Source organism: Sinohyriopsis cumingii, chromosome 4 (genome assembly GCF_028554795.1).
Source record: "Sinohyriopsis cumingii isolate HCF-2022 chromosome 4, ASM2855479v2, whole genome shotgun sequence".
NCBI classification, from domain to species: Eukaryota; Metazoa; Mollusca; class Bivalvia; order Unionida; family Unionidae; genus Sinohyriopsis; species Sinohyriopsis cumingii.
The window spans coordinates 87,787,016-87,805,775 of NC_142964.1; the positions used below are offsets into that span (position 1 = coordinate 87,787,016).

Here is an 18,760-nt window from a genome sequence, read left to right on the forward strand (position 1 = left end):
TACAGATAACTTTACTGTAATTAAATTTGGCAAATTATAGGTATGTAAGAAAATAGTTATTTCTTTTTGTCTTCTAAGCATTTGAACCTTTGATAAAGTAAAATACTATAAAAGTGTACAAAATATTGCAGACTACACTGTATTTTCAGTCAATCAAAATTTAGGTGATCCTTGGCACTGCCAGGACTCCACCACCAAGAAAATGATTTTTTGGGGTTATTAAATCTCATGCTTCAGAAAATACCAAAAATAGTAATTCCAGGCACATAGCTAAGATCAGTTATACAAGTCATTTAAGGTTGATTTTTTTAAAATTTGGTGTAATTTATTTAGATATATAAAATATGTTTGCAGGTCATAAGCAGTTTTTCTAATCTTTCTGACACAGCTTAAGGTTTTGTCCATCAAAATAAACACAAAATGTATTCTCTGATGGTACTTTAAGGCAAATCCAAAGCTTAAGTCAAACAAACACATACATTGCTATAGTAAAGCTTTAAGGCCTGTATCTGGATTACAATTCTGTGCCATATAAATATAAGAACAAAAAGTTTTACTGAGTGTACAGCAGAAACCCATTGATGTTAAATGTGAATAATATATTTGATTTACTTTGTTTCCTTCAAAAGTAAAACTTAAAACAATCTGATCGTCAACATACATATATACAAATTTATTCATAAAGAAAAAAGCATTTTCTACATCTTGTCTGAGAAAGTTTAACAACAGTGCACTGTTTCTTAGAACTTGTACCAAAGCTGGCTGAGTAATGGCTGATAAATAAATTTTTTACACTTACTCTAAAGTATTAATAAGCAAGTTCTTTCATATGATGTCAATGGATTTCTGGTGAGGATGGAAAAAACTAATTTCTGAGCTATGAAAAGAAAAGCATTTAAACCACATCTCTAGATGTCTTAAAATGAAAACAGAGCAATCATGCAGTACTTTCTAATAAGCAATCATTGTAAAATATTTTCGATTTTCTTACATATGATTCATTTAAACCTTTCAACAGTTACAGTCTTAAAATGAAGAATATTTTACATACATGTATGACAAATTCAGCATATAAATATATACAGTATTATGACGTGGAAGCTTTTCAGTTACACATGCAGCCATCACTAAGGGTTTTGGTCTTGTCAATATCAATGTCACTTATTCATGAGACTATAGACATTGATATTAGACTTATTTCTAACTATTTAAACATATTTTGAAAATTATTAATAATGATCTAGAAAATGTAGAAAAATTGTATGCAGTTCTACATCCTTCTTTATTCTTAAGTGCCAAGTCGGAGTACTATTTCTTCCATGATGGCAGGGTGGGGTGCTTATCACAGGAGAAATATGGTAACCTAACCATATTTCTGACAGATTACATTCAATCTTTTGCAGTCATTGTTTATCAACTGTATCATCAGATTTACAATGACTATGCATATTTATTAATTTGGAAGGATAAGAACATCCATATGTTAATACAAGAACTACATAGTACTAAAATTGAAAAAGTTTTATAGAACCTATTAATTTGGTAAAATATATACACAAAATGGTGTCACATCATATTTCTTATATTTCTTGAAGTAAATTTAAAACATTGGCATCTTTCATTGCATGGATTTTAACTATTTTACATATATGCTTATTGACATGAAATCAATTGATTATAGAAACAGATGAAAACTGAAATACTGCCATAAATCTCATTTTTGCACAACACACAAAAATAATTTTAAACGTTTTTCTCAACTAAAAAGCTGAAATCATGGTAACTGAAAGTTTTCATTTCTGTGATTAAAAGTGATTAAAATATGTGCAACGTGGTATTTGGTAAAAAATCTAATATAACCATCAAATCAAGAAATGTATCATTAATATATAGATGACAGATTATTGTATATGCTTTTTTTATATTCCTTCCTAAGACAGCAAGTTTTCATTATTCCCTTGATGGCATCACAGCAGTAACAAAGAAGATTCTTTGCAAACATATGCATATAAAATATATATATTCAAAGCATCATTCCTGCCAAACCACTGAAAATTCTATAAAGCACATGTGAAAGACTAAAAAAATGAAGCTTTCAACTTTACTTACAAACACTGCTGATGTTGTTGTACAAATAATACAAAGGAATAGCTAAAAATATCAACAAAAATTAGGAAATAAAAAGAGCAGGAGTTATCAACAAAATGATTTTTCTAATGCATACCCCCCCAACGAAAATATAAACAAAAACGAACATACAGTCTGTACTAGAAAGCACTAACTATGTAATAATCTGAATAACGACATGAATATTTGTATGCATGAGTATGTACTGTAATGTAGCTGCTGACTAAAACTGTATGAAGAAAAGGTACATTCATTTTTTTAAGTAGCAATATTTATTTCCGATAAAGACATTAATCTGAACTGATAAAAATCATTTGCCTCAGGGCCATTCATTAACACTTACTGGTATCTGCCATATGCAGAACCCAAACCAAAATTTACAGAAAGCTTGTGTAAAGTGACATAGAAATGACCTTCAGAAATATGAAAGTTCAATTTATCCTTGCCAAAAAGCTCAATATTTAACCTCTAAAGCAATATCTAGAAATCTTTTATCTATATGAATGAGGAAGAAATCAATCGATTCTTGTAAAGCACCTTATTCTGATGTATGTCACTGACCTGATGATTTGGACGTGATAATTAAGTTGTAAAAGGTAACATTCTGACAAAGCGCTCTACCATATATACTCACATATAAGATGAGTCTAACTGCAAACAACATAGACCCTGATCTGCCATCACATGCTGAGTAGACCAGATCTGTTGGTGCATTATGTAAATCTGTGTGTCAGCTGTTTGACTCAACTTGTAATCAAGTACATATGTTACACACTTGACTGAGTTTCAGAGATCATGTGGAATGAATATGTAACAATTACACAGTACCATATTTACTTTGTACAACATACACACAACTGGGAAGATGTGCTGACCCAGATCTGCCACTGTATAATGCTATGGTAGATAAGGGTTTGCACTATTCTCTTCCAGTCACAAGAGTTCTGCAAAATGTGGTGCCTTTCCTGCTCCGCTGAGGCATACTACTAATGACCAACAAAGTCAACAGTGGGAAAAATAGGTTACCACGACCTCATTTTTCTGGTGATAATTAGTACCTGTCATAACATGTGTCATACTAAAAACATGATTTTGTTTACTCCCAAATCCCAGACACAGCTTGTTATTAAATAAAACAAAACATGATTTTCAGAAGAAGGAAAAAAGAAGAGTTCTGGACCGCTTTGATATATGACACTTACATGTAGTATGTATAAACACTAAACAGTCCTGCTAGGATCTCATGTAAAACTATCCTTGGGACAGTTCATGTAGAGAGACAATTAAAAGTCAAGATGGTCAAACAACCAACATTTCACAAATTGACTGGCTGACAATAGTTTGGGTGACGTGTTAGGTTCTCTGAAGACTGCTGTGGGGGTGGGGGTGAGACCATCATGCTAATTTGCATAGTACACAATGTAGAACAATGCAATTCATCTTAAGTTAGTTAAATCAAGGATATGCATATTAAAGAACAAAAGTTATTACACATCATGCCTTGACAGAAAATGTTTAAGCCATCTTTATTTAAGATTACAGGCAAGTTCATGAACAGAAGCACATTTTCTTCTCATATATAAACTGTAAACTATGAATATTTCAATAGATGAAACAAGTGTTCAAGTGTGATTCATTTTTGAAGTCAAAATGCTGGAACAACTGTGATTCAGAAGAGGATGATCCATCAGTGAAGTGAACAATGCCTAGCATAGGGGTTGGCAACCTACAGAACACATCAAGAGGTTTTGTGTGGCATGTGAAGGGCAGCCAAAAATCTTGATTTTAAGTGTTACTCTCTTACTAGTGGCACATGCTTGTTCATATTGTAATTAATCTGGAAAAAGTGGCATTCTATGTAAAATAGCTTGCTGACCCCTGACCTAGCAAAACAAAATTTCACAACTCCAGGTTGATGGTGTTTGACTTTGTGAAGCACAGCATGGGAGGGTGTAGGCATTTCATTATTTGCACATATGCAAACACCATATCGATATTAGTCATTCTGGAGTGTACATCTGTCACCACAGCAACACCACCTGTAACATCGGGACAAGCCAAAACAAAATTGGCAAGCTGAATGGAATATATAACAACACTGACAATGTCACTGAAATAATAAGCTAGGATTGAGGCAATTGCAGTTTCTGATCCCTGTAGAGGAAAAAAAATATTAATGGAATTTTCAATTAAAGAAGTACATTTTTACTTATATAGGAACAAGCTGACCATAATTCAACTAAAACGATTTGTGGAAAAGCATGGAATAAAAATACCAAGCCATATTTGAAATGCTGACATACTTGTGTTACTTGGACCCATAATTGAAAATTAGAGAATGATTTCCCCACATGCCCATCCATGCATCAGTTAAAACAAATTTCACAAGTGTAGATTGTAAATACCAAGACGTACGTGAAAAACCAATATACTTGAATTATTGGGATTTTGAAATGAACCACCACCAATTATGCATCAATTCTGAACCTGATCAATTAAAACTGCCAGCAAATGCAACAGTGCAACAACTGAAACAATTTGCATGTGAGTGTAATATACGAATACCAAGAGGTGACTGACATACATTAATAGGTAGGGTGAGTATTGCCAGAAAAAAATGTATTGCAATATATTGTAATATGGCATGTCTGTATTGCGATACATATCAATACATACTGGTTATTGATAGCATTTATGACCTGAATATTGATTTTGCATATTTTGTACAAAAATAATGAGCAATTTCCTTGCATTTAATAAAATATGAAGAAGAAAATGAAACCATATTGCTTTTAATTCCACCAAAACACCCAGTAACTGTAGTAATCACATCACTTGTTTAGAAAACAATAAATATATAAACACGTGAAAACGTCTACAAGCAAGAAATAAAAATACTGGAAAAGAGTTATAGAATAATTTTGCCTGATTAGAAAGTCTTCAAAGCAAAATGATCTAAAGATTCATTTCTTGCAGTACAATCATGACAAGGGATAAACACAAGAAAATCTACACATAATCACAAATTATCACACTGATAAATAACCTACTTTGATTAGAAAAATGAATAATATAGTAAATTAATAATATCAGTGATTCCAAACCTTTCTTGGACTGAACCTGAGAGACTAATTACCAGGCAGCAGAAATAAAATCACAGAAGAACCTAATCTGGTTGACTAGAAAAAGTGTTTTTGTGACAATCAAAATTAAACTAATAATATAATTTGTAAACCCCTTGTTTTCATCTATAACTTGGCAACACTGTCAAACTATAATTTCTCCAATAAAAGAAAGAACAAAAAATATTTAATGCGACTGGATAAAACAAAATTTTTTACAACTGCACAAAACTGGAAGATGTCAGCTTATTTACTGTGTTTGAAACAAAGTTTAGCAAATTTTCATTTTTCTAGAGAAACTTGTTTATGTGTCCTAGCCCTCTTAAGTAAATCCATCAAAGTCCAGAGTTCATTGTGTTTACAAAGGAGACATTACGGCATAGTCATGTTCTTCTTCAGAAATAGTAGCATATCAACATTCTCTGCAGTGATTGTTGCCCTTTGGCTTGAAACACTATCTCCTGCAGTACTGAAGACTCTTTCTGAAGGGACAGATTTTGCTGGCATGCAGAGCAACTCTCTTGCATAAATGGATAACAGGAAACTGATGTTGTGATCTTGCCACCATTGTAACGGGTTATGGGCAAGAGAAATGGACTCCTGATCCTTGTAGCTATCAATTTCTTCAGTTTACTTTTTCGGGAACAGTCTTAGTATTTTTCTCAACTTTCACGACATTTACATCTCCAAAAATGGAAGCAAGACCAGCATTAGTTATCTTTGGAGAAAAAGAACTTGCATCTGTTAGAGCAATGCAAGCATCAGCAAGATGTAGATAAGACAGAAGCAGAGTCAACTTTAGCTAATGTGGATGAGTCAGAAGCATCTTCGTCTATCTTTATTCTTTTCATTTGGTGAGATGCAGTTGTGCACTACTTTTTGTTTTCTTGACGAGTCTGGTTCCTGCTGTGGTGTTTAATAGTATCCTGCCAAATTGGAAGTCCACAGTGCAGGGAACTAGACTAACTGTTGATACACCAACAAACAAGACTCCTTTTTTCAAAAACACGCGACATTTATTTTGTGAGACAACTGTCTATGTCGAAACTCAATTTCTGTATTGTTCAATTAGTACAATAGTGATCTCGTGATTTCATTGGAAGTAATAATGAAACTTCTTATCATCCTTGAGGATATCTCTAAGTACCAATTCAAGAATTCTCTGAAACTCGCTTAACCACAATGGTCCATATCTGTGAAATCAAGCTCTTTTTTTAACAAAGTATTCATTTTGCTTGGGTGCCTTGCCATCTTTGATCAGTTATGAATGCCTTGCCATCTTTGATCAGTTATGAAAGAGTTAGTTAATTTAAGGTAGTTTATGTTACATACACAATAATGAATAATTTGAAACTGAAAAAAAGGTTATGAGGTTCTTCTCTATTTCAGTTATGACAAAGAGTTTAATCGCTGATGAGAATATACAGCGAGTATAGATTTAATACCAATAATCATGACACTGAAATGTTACTTAAATCCGACAGTGGAAATTGGTACAGGTAATTTGCCTGATGCCTATGAGCCTACCACTACAAGTCTGAATTACCGGTAATTACCTTTGCATGTTTCTTGGATTTGATTGTGTTTTAGTTAAGGTTGATCTTTACATTTATATCAAGGGCTGAACCAGTCATAAATGGCATCTTTATCGTGCTAATATGTTCTGGGATAACAACAATGGAGACTGGATCAATTACTCAAATTTTGAAAACAAAGATGTTAAGCTTGTTAACAACCATGATTTGTTTACATACTAATATACTTCCATTGACCAGCATACCTTTCACATGTGACATACATCAGTCACTTGATGAAATAAAGATGTCCTTCACTTGTGTTCTACACTGGAAAACATGATCATACACATTTAGGAATGTGAGAAACACATCCAACATGAATGCACCCGATGACACTAATGACATCATTATGCATTGGGCAACATATATGCTTGCAGTATTTCTTGCAGTTAAAAGGACAAATTGTATCTGCCCACAAGTAATCCATGTCTACAACAAAATGAATTTGTTGGGAAAAAAAGTTTTATTCTCTTTCTAATGAGATAAAAACATTTCAAAATACTCTATATTTAATAAAGCTATATCCATACCCATCTTTGAATCCAAACATTATTTCTTTATGAGAAATCAAAGAAAGCAAATTTTGAAGTAAATTATGTTTCTCCAAGAATACTTACCCAATCACATTACATTGTGAATATTAGCCAACTAACTTGCGAATCCAGCCCTATTATAAGACACAAGTTGTCTTTTCCTGTCTATCTCATTTGGACAAAAGGCAATAACTCTTGCACATTACCTCCCCTTGCCACCTCCCTGTGTCGCTAGTTTTTTAGATGAGAGATATACTAATGAGGATGATCGCATGGCAAGGTGGTTGGTAGCAGTTTTTAAGTAATGTGATTGGAGAAGTATTCTCAGAGAAACATAATTTACTTTTTTAAAAATTGCCTTCTCCTTCAAATATGTTCCCCAATCACATAAAGTTAGGAGAATAAGGAATAGGAGGAGGGAATGCTGAGCATCCAACCTCTACCTTGGATATCCTTCCAGAGAATGATGGCTGGATTCACTATGTTAATGGTAACCTGTTCTCCTAATTACATAAGCAACATAGCCTATGGTCACTTTACCTGTGACCCTTACCTAGGGTTTAGATGAGAAATATTGAATCTTATTACCAACAAAATTTCATTAGTGAATCCAGCTAAGCTGATAGGCTACTACTGTCAGACCCCCAGATTCATGATTTGCCTCTTTGAAGCTAATCTCTGAGGTAAAAACTCCAGAAGGTTGTCTCTCTGCAAAATGACCAATACATTCTATTATGTCCCAGATCAAAATGTTATGTTTGAACGTGAAGCTCACAGGAATGGCTCTAATCTCATGAACAGTAATCTTCAAAAGGCAACTCTGATCTCAGAGTATAACCCATTTTAGCTACAAAGCAAGGGCTTGAAGGCTGATGTCCCGTTTCCCGCTAAAAGGGACTTCATGCTCATGATATTCTTTCCACAAATGAAAGGCTTAAATTGTTAATCTTGCAAGGATGTCCTGATAAGAGCCAAGTGTGCAGAAGGAGAAGGTCTGTACAAGGATTGAACACCTGTGACCATGGTTACTCAAGAAGATTTGAGTTGGCCAGAATCTTCCTTGATAGATCTATCACTAGATCAAGTAGATAGGTAACCCAGGACTTGTCCCACTTTAGAGGGGCTATCAGAATCATCTTGCATTGCTGACCTCATAACTTCTGGATTACTCTTGGTATCAGAACTGTGTGAGGGTAAGCAAAGGCCCACAACCCATCCCAACTGAATGACAGATCTAAGGCCCAGGTTTCTGGGTATGGGACTGGAGAATAAAAGGTGGATAGCTTTCAATTCCATCTTGTTGCAAAAAGGTCAATCAAAGTGTAAAGCTCAGAGTGATGACCAACTGATAGAGAGACCACTCCATGTGAAGGACTTGGCTTTTCTTAGATAGAGTGTTAGCCAGGAAAATGAACCTATCAGTAATGTGTCTGATTCGTAAGATGATGTGCAGATTGTTGCACCAACGAAGGAAATGCCAAATCAAAACACATAGGTCAGGTTATTTGGTGCCCCTCCCCCCGTTTCAGGAGATGGGTCACCACCACAGAGTTGTCGGACGCAACAAGGACCATTTTGCCTGAGAATCGATCTTTTTCATAAGTTAAAGGTGTTGATGACTGTTTTCATTTCTAGAATGTTTACGAGTAGAGGCCACTCCCCTGGCTCCCACAATCCACTGATGGAAGTGAAGTCCTGAGAATAGTGGGCACCCTAACTGTACATACTGGTGTTGGTAAATAATGTTATTTTTGCTTGGGGCTTCTCCAGTGGGATTCCCCTGGTTAGTCAACCTGGGTTTGTGCCAGTGATGCAGTAATGATCATATCTCAGGTGTGATCATGAATGTTTGATTGACGGGGCATGAAAAGAGGTGTAACTGCTTACAACGATATCTTTAAGGGGCATATAAAAAGATGGCTGGGCGGGATCAAGTCCACTGCCACACTAAATAATCCAAGGAGTTGCAACAACTCCCTCCCTGAAATCCAAGTCCTGTTGGAAATGTACTTGATGAGTTAGATGATTTTGATTATGTGAACACGAAGAAGCTGCACCAGATTCAGGTCAGTTAAGAACTCCATACCCAGAAGGACTAAAGTCTGGGATGGATGGAGGTCAGACTTTTCCCAATTCACTAGAAAGCTTAGATGATCTAAAAGAGAGAGAGGAGATCATTCCTGCCTTTATAGTACAAGAGAGTTGACATAGGAACAGCTGCTCAATTCATGACAAGGGCTGGGAGATACATACTGAACGTGTTGGAGTGAATATTATACCAGCGAGAATGTTGACGGGATGTGGCACTCTCAGAAGAAAACCTTAGAAATACACTGGTCACCAATCCTACCTGAAAGCCATTCATTGATATCTTTAATCTTTGCTGATTGAGGAAGGACAGCATCTCTTCCTCCTCACCAAAATCTACCAATGCCTTGACTTTATAGGGTATTCTGAAATGGCCAACACCTGATAAATGTCCTTGATTGCTGCTTGAAAGCTGAATTCAGTCCACTCCATAGTTAAATCTGAATATGGTTCATTTGCTGGTACTTTTGTCACACTCACTGTGTGTCAGGTCCCCTTCTGAAAAGGTCATGCCTGGTGGCATTGCTGGAACTGCTGGTTGGTGTGCTAGGTGTATGGTCAGCCCAGATGCTGGTGGTATATAAGACAGTCTGGTTATCACTGGTACTGGCTGCTCCAAAAGAATGGCAGACAGAGAGATTTCTCACTGAAATCTCTGGTATAATAACGGTAAGTTGCCAACTGTGTAGCTATACAGATGGATCTGTCACTAAGATCCCCATATAATCTATCTGACTGGACTGTTTCAGAGAAAAGGTCCCCATGCTGGGATGGCTGGATGGCTGGTGGCAGCTTAATGGCTGGTGATGACAGTATGGCTGGTAACAGTGTGGTGGTATTAAGAATTGGATCCAATCGATCCAAGACAAACCCCAAGAACCCTGACTTACAGGCCCAAAGGTCATGCTCAGTCATGTGGGGATGACTTATGCCCACTGGGCTCTGCCTTCAACTGGGGGAAAGCTCCCCCAATGAGTCAGAAAAAGGTGCAGAATCAAGCAAGGGAAAATGGGCCAAAATTTGCTCTTATGTCAGGAGTTACATCTCCTGCACCAGATGATGCATCTGTTCGAAAGATGATTGTACATTTTCCACATCCTCCTCCTCCCCTGCTGCTAATGTGCCTGTGGCTGATAGTTGCACCAGATGAACTTTCTGAGGGGGGGAGGGACCCAGTGTCCCTCACAAGACCCACAATGGAGGTTGACTTTGGATGAATGCTGATGACATCGATGCTTTCTTTCCTTGATTTAATTTGTCATTCCTTCCCCATTGCTGCCGTTTAGATCACTAAGGCCCAAATTTCTTCTGACCATGTGTTACATATGCTGCATGTTGTCAACAATGTACATTTCGTACATACAATACAGGAGTCATGTTTATCCTCCTTTGCTTTAAACTTTCTGCACTTTAAGCACCTGGATGACATTCCCACTGAAATGACAAAAGAAAAGAAAACTAAAGACTAAATTTGAAATGCAGAATATTACAAACTCGCCAAATCAATCTCGTTACTAACTGAAAAGAAAGTGAAAAAGTCTCGTGTTAGAAGCTTATAGCCATGCTATGAACTAAGGCATAATCCCATGTTAACAATTCTATCAAAACAACACCAAATAAGAAACCAAGTATAAATTAGCAATGCAGCATAAAAAAAACTTGCTAATATTATCTGTGTTACCAACTGAGTAAGTGAAAATAGTCAAAGTCGCGCTAACTTGTAATGATCTTGCATGAGGTCAACAATAGATAGTGTGGTATAATGTGGTCTTAAATAGACAAAGTATGAGATACAAAAAGACTATTTTTGTCTTTTAGTAGGGCTTGATTCACAAGCTAGCAGGCTATTATTCCTGATGTAATGTAATTGTAGAACGTATCTGAAGGAGAAAAAAAATCCTTGTATGTGTGAGAGGGAAATTCCACCCTCTGGGTTCGACTACGTGGGCATGAACTTTTCAAAGTCTCATTTCTGCAGTTAATTCTGTACCTTGGGTGGGAAATCCCTATCCCATACCACAATATGATAGATTCTATTAGTCTCCCAGCTGCTTTGCAAGCAAGTAAAAAAAGTAGCACCAACAGCACAGATCCTGACCTATCAGTGCTTTAAGAGATGGCAGGTTTGGATCAAAGCTGCTGCAGTTGTGTGCATGTTGTACTTTACCAAAATACAGTACCTACCAGTCAAAAAAGAGACTTAGTTCTGAAAAGAAGACTGTAAATGTGAAATATGGTTTTAATGTGATGTAATTCTGTGTATTCATTCCTATAAAAGACATATGTATCTTTGAAGCCACTGAAGCAGATACAAGAGTATATACTTTAGGGCATTGTTACAAAGCAACCAGTCTTGGGTCTTTATTGTAAAATCAAAAGGAAACGGTGTAAACAAAACCATAAAAACAATATAAACTTTCAAATTTTACGTAAGCAGACTAGAACACATTTTTTCCATTTTTGATTATTTTGCCATCCTTAATTTTGTTTCATTTTAAATTAAAATAAAATCATTCCTTCAGTGCTCAAGTTTTTATGAAGAATAATTGAAAACACTAATTATATATTCATTCCTATGAAATAATTTAAAAAATTACATTTTAGGTTGAGGGTTAAAACCAGTGAAATATCGTCAAGATGTGATAACTTACACGCTCAGTTCTAAGTCAAAATGGGGACTTTACATCACTTGAGACAAGTCTTCTGTGTTTGTTAGTGTTGTTAACCATTAGTTTTTGTTTCAGTGCTTGATCTTGTTTACCATTTAATGTATTACAAGAATTATCAAAACATATCTTTGACTTAGCCTAATCAATTGTAACTATGTCAAGCACATTCAGGGCTTATTTGCCACTGACTGAACAATGCATATCTAACAACTTGGTTACTCTAAAGCAGTTCAATTACAAAAATATATATAGACATGATTTCTTCAGCAATTATCTAAAATAGCATGAATGTCATATGTTAAAATTTTTAAGCAAATCATCTAACACCCGATTTTATAGTGTATTCCAGGTTTATAGTGTGCTCCTTATTTTATAGTGTATTCCTGATTCATAGTGTATTCCTGATTTATAGTGTGCTCCTGATTTATAGTGTATTCCTGATTTATAGTGTATTCCTGATTTTATAGTGTATTCCTGATTTATAGTGTGCTCCTGATTTATAGTGTATTCCTGATTTATAGTGTATTCATAATTTTATAGTCTATTCCTGTTTTAGTCTAATCCTGATTTATAGTGTATTCCTGATTTATAGTGTATTCATAATTTTATAGTCTATTCCTGTTTTATAATCTATTCCTGATTTATAGTGTATTCCTGTTTTAGTGTATTCCTGATTTATAGGGTAGTCCTGATTTTATAGTGTATTCATGATTTATAGTGTATTCATGATTTATAGTATACTCCAAAACCTGTTGCTTTATATCAATGCTAGTGAGTCTCTGAATATTATTTCTATACATTCTTGACATGCTCATCCATGCACTATACCCTAACTCTTATGCTGTTTTCTTCCTTCGAAAACAGATTTTACATTTTTGAATTTGGGGCAAATTTGATCAGAAGGGGAGGGCAAGAGTGCCAGAGGAAGGATGAAACAGAGAATTGCATGGTTAGGTAAATAGTTTTATATCACCACCTGCCCATCTTTAGTCTTATTTATGTACATGACTGATGTCAGCTATCTCACTTTAGGAATAATACTGAGGATATCCAAAGCATTATTACTATTGAAGAGTCTGTACAAACTATGCAATAATACTGATAAAGTGAGTTTGCAGGCATATGTAAACCATACCTGTAATATTTATTTCTGGATTAATGAGAGAAGAACAAGCTTTATCATCTTCAAACTAATGAACAAATTACATCCATGTTGTACCAAGACATGTTTGTTTAATGGAAATTACATTTTTATATTCAGTCTGTATCAACTATGTATCACTCATAAACCTGAAATGATAAGATGCAAAGTGTAGAAACTGCATACATGCACCACCAGCAGCAGACAATCAGATGCATGCATACTTACATGAACTAGCCCCATTTTCAATCTCCAGTATCCACTGGCCTTTAGCCAGTTCTCCCCATGTATGGGTTGTCATGAATGCCCAATTATTAAAACCTTCACGTGACGTGTCTCTGTTTCTTTTGGCTAACAGAGTAGAGCGTGTCCCCATGGGGGAAGTAAGAAAAATTTGGATTTCTCCTCTGCGACTTGCAGTCAGTGTGATACGAGCTTGTACATGCTCTAGATATTTAACATGACTTGAGGTTCCCTCACAGCCATTGGTGTACAAAGGAACTGTTATCTTCCCATTCATTGGGATGGGCCTGGAAAAAGAAAGAATCAAAGCGATAATTATACTTCAGTGTTAAGAAAAACAACAAGAGCAACTAAAATTCAAAATGCATAAGTACTCAACCTGGAAACACAGGCCTGGAATTTCAGGCTATTCTGGATAAGTCATACAAGTATGTTTCTTATTTTTGTTTTTTAAATTTTATTTTAAAGCAACAGTAACATGTTTTTTGAAGAAGGAATGGATTTATTTAAATGCTAATCCTAAACCATGGTAAAATTAGTTTGTGTTTACTATCTTACACTATGATGATGGGGTCTGCAATCATGATTGTTTTGGTTCAGTTTTCTGGTTTTAATGCCAGCTTTCAGCACTGGAAACTACTGGCAAGTTTTCCCACATACCCACACTGGTCAAGCCGAGACTTGAACCCACATGTACAGAAGTGAGATGTGAGTGATCTACAGAGCACATTTAGACTACTTGGCCAGCCGGGGACCCCATTCTACACTGAAATTATAACCAGTGGACACCTTTTAATAATAGGAACATGCTCATAAAAGACACAATTACAAATATTATAAACCAATTTTTCTTAGTACAGCTAGTTATAACACAGTAGCTGGGGTACATAATCGCTGACCATGTTATGCACCAAACTATGGTATAGCAAGAACAGCATTATAAACTGAACCACAATATTGAACTGCAGATGTACTGAACTGATGAATAGTGGAAATGATCAAATTTTGTCAAATAACAATGTTTTTAAAGACATAACACTAAATTTCATGTTGTTTCCCTTCAAACCATATTATATAATTTTGATAAACCGATTCAAATATGATGGTTTAATTTTGGTCATAATATCTGCAGTGGTACACTGTGTTATGTATATTTAATTTAGTTATTTGTTTGTCAGCTTTAAAAAAAATTTTTTATTTCATTACAAGGTAAATTATTCTCTGTGTATCAGCCTAATATCAGGATTTTTATTCTGTTAAACAAGGAGTAAATATGTTGATTTGGGTCATGGTTCTGGAGTTTCCTAAGTGAATTTTACAGGTTATTGTGTTGTAAATAAACAAGGCTCATCATATCACTCTAAAAGATTATTTTCTCCATTAGGTAATGGTGTTTTTTTTAATAGAAAATGCTAATAGTAGCCTGAGGTCAAGTAGAGAAATAATCTTGTGATTGTGAGGATTTGGTCATTCGTGCTTTAACATCTAGCACTTTTATTTTCTTCAAATTATTGAATTCAAGCGATTATTAGCTCTGGAAATACAAAAGTGCTCTGATAACATTTCTGGATAAAGACATTCACTGGAATTTATAATATATTCAAACCTACAATTATATTACTGTGATTCAACAAAAGCCTGTTGACACAACAGTACTCCATAAACTATAAAAGACACATCATCGCCTTTGGTTTTGGATATCTTCGGGACATGTACTGAGTTTTATTCAGGATTTTATATTACTAGGACTTGTGTCTGATCTAATTCTTGGCCTATTTTGGGTTTAAATTTGCAATACCATAAATTCATTTTTTGCAATTTCACTTTGTATTCTAGGGAAATAAATTATTTGTTAAATTGTACAGAGCTTGCTGACTTTCACTCTTTTCTGTTACTTATTTTAAGAGCACAGACTCATAACAGAAAATTGGGGGCTCGTCCGGAATACAAATTTTATAATGTCATCTAAAGTGGGGATCTTCATTTCAAATCCAACCCAGGAACAGTTAGATTCCTCGAAAAAAGATGAATCGATTCAGTTTGCCAGAAAATATGATCTTTCTGAGATAAAAGCTTCTTTAACAAAGCAAGAAATAAAATATATTTTGGTCCAATATTTGGTGGAAAAGAATATTTTGGATAAAAGTGCTTTGGATTTGATTAGTATGTTTGTATCAGACTTTAACATAAATGTAAAGGAATTTAAATTAAAATACAAGATGGAATTAGAATTAAGAAGGCTTGAACTTCAGAAAGAAAAAGAGGAAAAACAAATGCAAATGTAATTAGATAAAAAGGAAAGAGAGAATGCAACTGGAGAAAGAGAGAAATAAATGCAATTATATGAAGAGGAAAGAGAGTGGAAAATGCTTTCGGAGAAAGAGGAGAGAGAGAAACAAATGAAGTTACAGACAGAAAAAAACAAACAAATGCAAATGCAACTGGAGAAAGAGGAGTGAAAAACAAATGCAGTTACAGAAAGAAGAAAAACATGTAAATGCAATTGGAGAAAGATAGAGAGAAAGATTAATGCAAATGCAAAAAGAAAAGGAAGACAGATTTGCAGAGAGAAAGAGAAAAGGAAGAAAGGGAATATCAATTTAGATTAAAAGAATCACAGCTGGCAAGTGAAAAGCACATCACCACTTTACACACAAATTCAAGTTTTGATGTTACTAAGAATATTATGTTAGTGCCACCTTTCAGAGAAAAAGATGTAGATAAATATTTTCCTCATTTTGATAAAATTGCTGTAAATTTGAAATGGCCAAGAGAGAATTGGACTATATTATTACAGGGTGCACTTTTTGGCAAAGCCCGAGACATCTATGCTTCCCTGTCAGTACAGCAAAGTGCTGACTATAATCTGGTTAAAGAGTTATGAGTTGGTCCCTGAGGCTTATCAACAAAAATTCAGGAACTATAAAAAAGAAGCTGGACAAACTCATGTCAAATTTGCAAGAGAAAAAGAGAGGTTATTTGATAGGTGGTGCTTAGCCAAGAAAGTTGATTCTAATACATCTCATATTACTTGAGTTCAAGTGACATTAAAGCCTAATCAAATTTCTGATAAAATTGACCAGAAGTCCTTATCTCTTCCTATGTATACCTATTGCAAGAAGAAGGGTCAGGTTATTTCTGATCACTACAAATTGAAAAATAAGCAACAGAATCAAGACAGACCTATTCCAAATGCTCTTATTTCTAAGAGCTTAAGGTCATGGTAATTTACTGAACGCAATACATTTGTTGGGTCTAACAAACCCCAGTCTGATTTGATTATGGAGAATTATGAACCATTCATGTCAAAGGGTTTTATATCACTCATGGGTGATCCAACCAATCTTATCCCTATTAAAATTTTAAGGAACATGGGAGCTTCTGAGTCTTTTATTATCAGGTACTTTGCCTGTTTTCTGAGAAGTCTTCTTCTAATGAGAGTGTTCTTATTCAGGGAGTAGAGTGCGGCTTTGTTAATGTTCCTCTCCATTGTGTAAATTTGTCATCAGACTTAGTCTCAGAATGCTGACAGTCAGAACAGTGTTTTCTTTACCCACTGAAGGCATTAATTTATTACTAGGCAATGACCTAGCTGGAGATAAGGTTGTGGTTAATCCACTTGTAACTGACAATCCTTGTTTGGATGAGAAAGTCAATTCTATTGAAAAAGAATTCCCTGATTTATACCCAGCTTGTGCAGTTACTAGAGCTATAGCAAAGAAAGTTCTTAAGAATGACGTTGATCAGGAAAGTATTCCTTTAGCTGACGCATGTATTGGTCAGGTTCTTGATGAGGTCACTTTCACTCCTTGTTTGGATCAATCAAAGGGTATTGATCAAAGTGATTCTCTTTTAACTACTCATTCTCTTTATTCTAATCAGGGTGGCAAATGATAATCACTTACTGGTAATTCTGCCAAGCCTATCCTTACCAAAATATTAAGGGACATGAGCTTCTTGGAGTCTTTTTTTATCAGGTACTTTGTCTTTGTCAGAGAAGTCTTCTTCTGGTGAAAATGTTCTTATTCAGGGAGTGGAGTGCAGCTTTGTTAATGTTCCTCTCCATTGTGTCAATTTGACATCAGACTTGACAGTTGAAACAATGACGTTTTTTACCAACAGAAGGTTTTCAGTTATTACTAGGCAATGACCCAGTTGGAGATGAAGTCATGAATAATCCACTTGTAATTGACAAGCCATGTCTGGATCAAAATGTAGATCCTTTTGAGACTGAAGTCCCTGATTTGTAACCTGCTTGTGCAGTTATCAGAGCTATCGCAAAGAGTTCTTGAGAATAATGTCGATCATGAAATTATTTTGTTTAGCTAACACATTTACATGTATTGGTATGTCTTTTGATGAGGTCACTTTGGTCCTCATATCGATTAATCAATAGATATGATCACTGTGATCCTCTTTTTACTACTGATTCTCTCGATTCAAATCAGGGTGACAAAAGAATTATCATTGTCCAACAGGAAAAAGAGCCTGAAATATCCTGTTGTTGCAGTGGGCTCTTAGTGAAACTGATGCTACAGAAGTACCTGTTTTGTTATTTTATGAAAAATGGGATCCTTATGAAAAAATGGAGACCACCTGAGGCACCCAATGGTTATGAGTGGTCAGTGAACTCTTAAGTTGTTCTTCGGAGGTAAAATCAACTGGAAATTCTTACTGTAACCCATGACACTCTCACAGCTGGTCATTTAGGAGTCAAACAAACTTGTCACGAGATCTCTAATAACTTTTATTGGATGAAAATAAGTGATCTTTCTAAATACTCTGGATCTTATCACGCTTGTCAAATGGTAGGAAAACCCAATCAGGAGATACATAAGGCTCATCTGCAACCTCTTCCTACATTTTATGAACCATTTAGTAGAATAAGGGTAGACTGTCGGTCTCCTACCTAAGACTAAGTCAGGCAACCAATACTTTCTAGAAGTAGTTCCTTTGAGAAAAATATTGAAACATAAAACATAAACATAAAACTTTGATCAAGTTTTTACACTTGTTGGTCTTCACAAATCTGTTCAACCTGATCAAGCACAAAATTTCATGTCTGAAATTTTCCACGCAAGTTATGCATGAATTAGGCATCTAACCATTTAAATCTTCTGCCTCTCACCCTGAAAGTCAAGGGGCCTTGCAAAAATGGTATCACATGATGAAGAATAAGAGTCATATTGCTTTGATACAGGAAAGGATTGGGATAAGGTGTTCATTTGCTGTCGTATGCTGCTAGTGAATTAGTTGAAGA

At 35.1% G+C, this 18,760-nt stretch overlaps 1 protein-coding gene across 3 annotated transcripts in view; it reads right to left on the reverse strand.

The window, feature by feature from the left end:
* LOC149801612 (furin-like protease kpc-1) overlaps positions 1 to 18,760 on the reverse strand; it is a 237,224-nt gene that overhangs the window by 46,273 nt on the left and 172,191 nt on the right. For 2 of the 3 annotated variants that reach the window (XM_089955873.1, XM_089955872.1), the window contains exons 12-13: positions 13,486 to 13,787; positions 2,110 to 2,151 (exon numbers count right to left, since the gene is read on the reverse strand). In XM_089955873.1, the coding sequence (XP_089811999.1) occupies positions 2,110 to 2,151; positions 13,486 to 13,787 (344 nt within the window). The remainder of the gene's footprint in view (positions 1 to 2,109; positions 2,152 to 13,485; positions 13,788 to 18,760) is intronic. The other variant, XM_089955874.1, reaches the window with a different exon arrangement.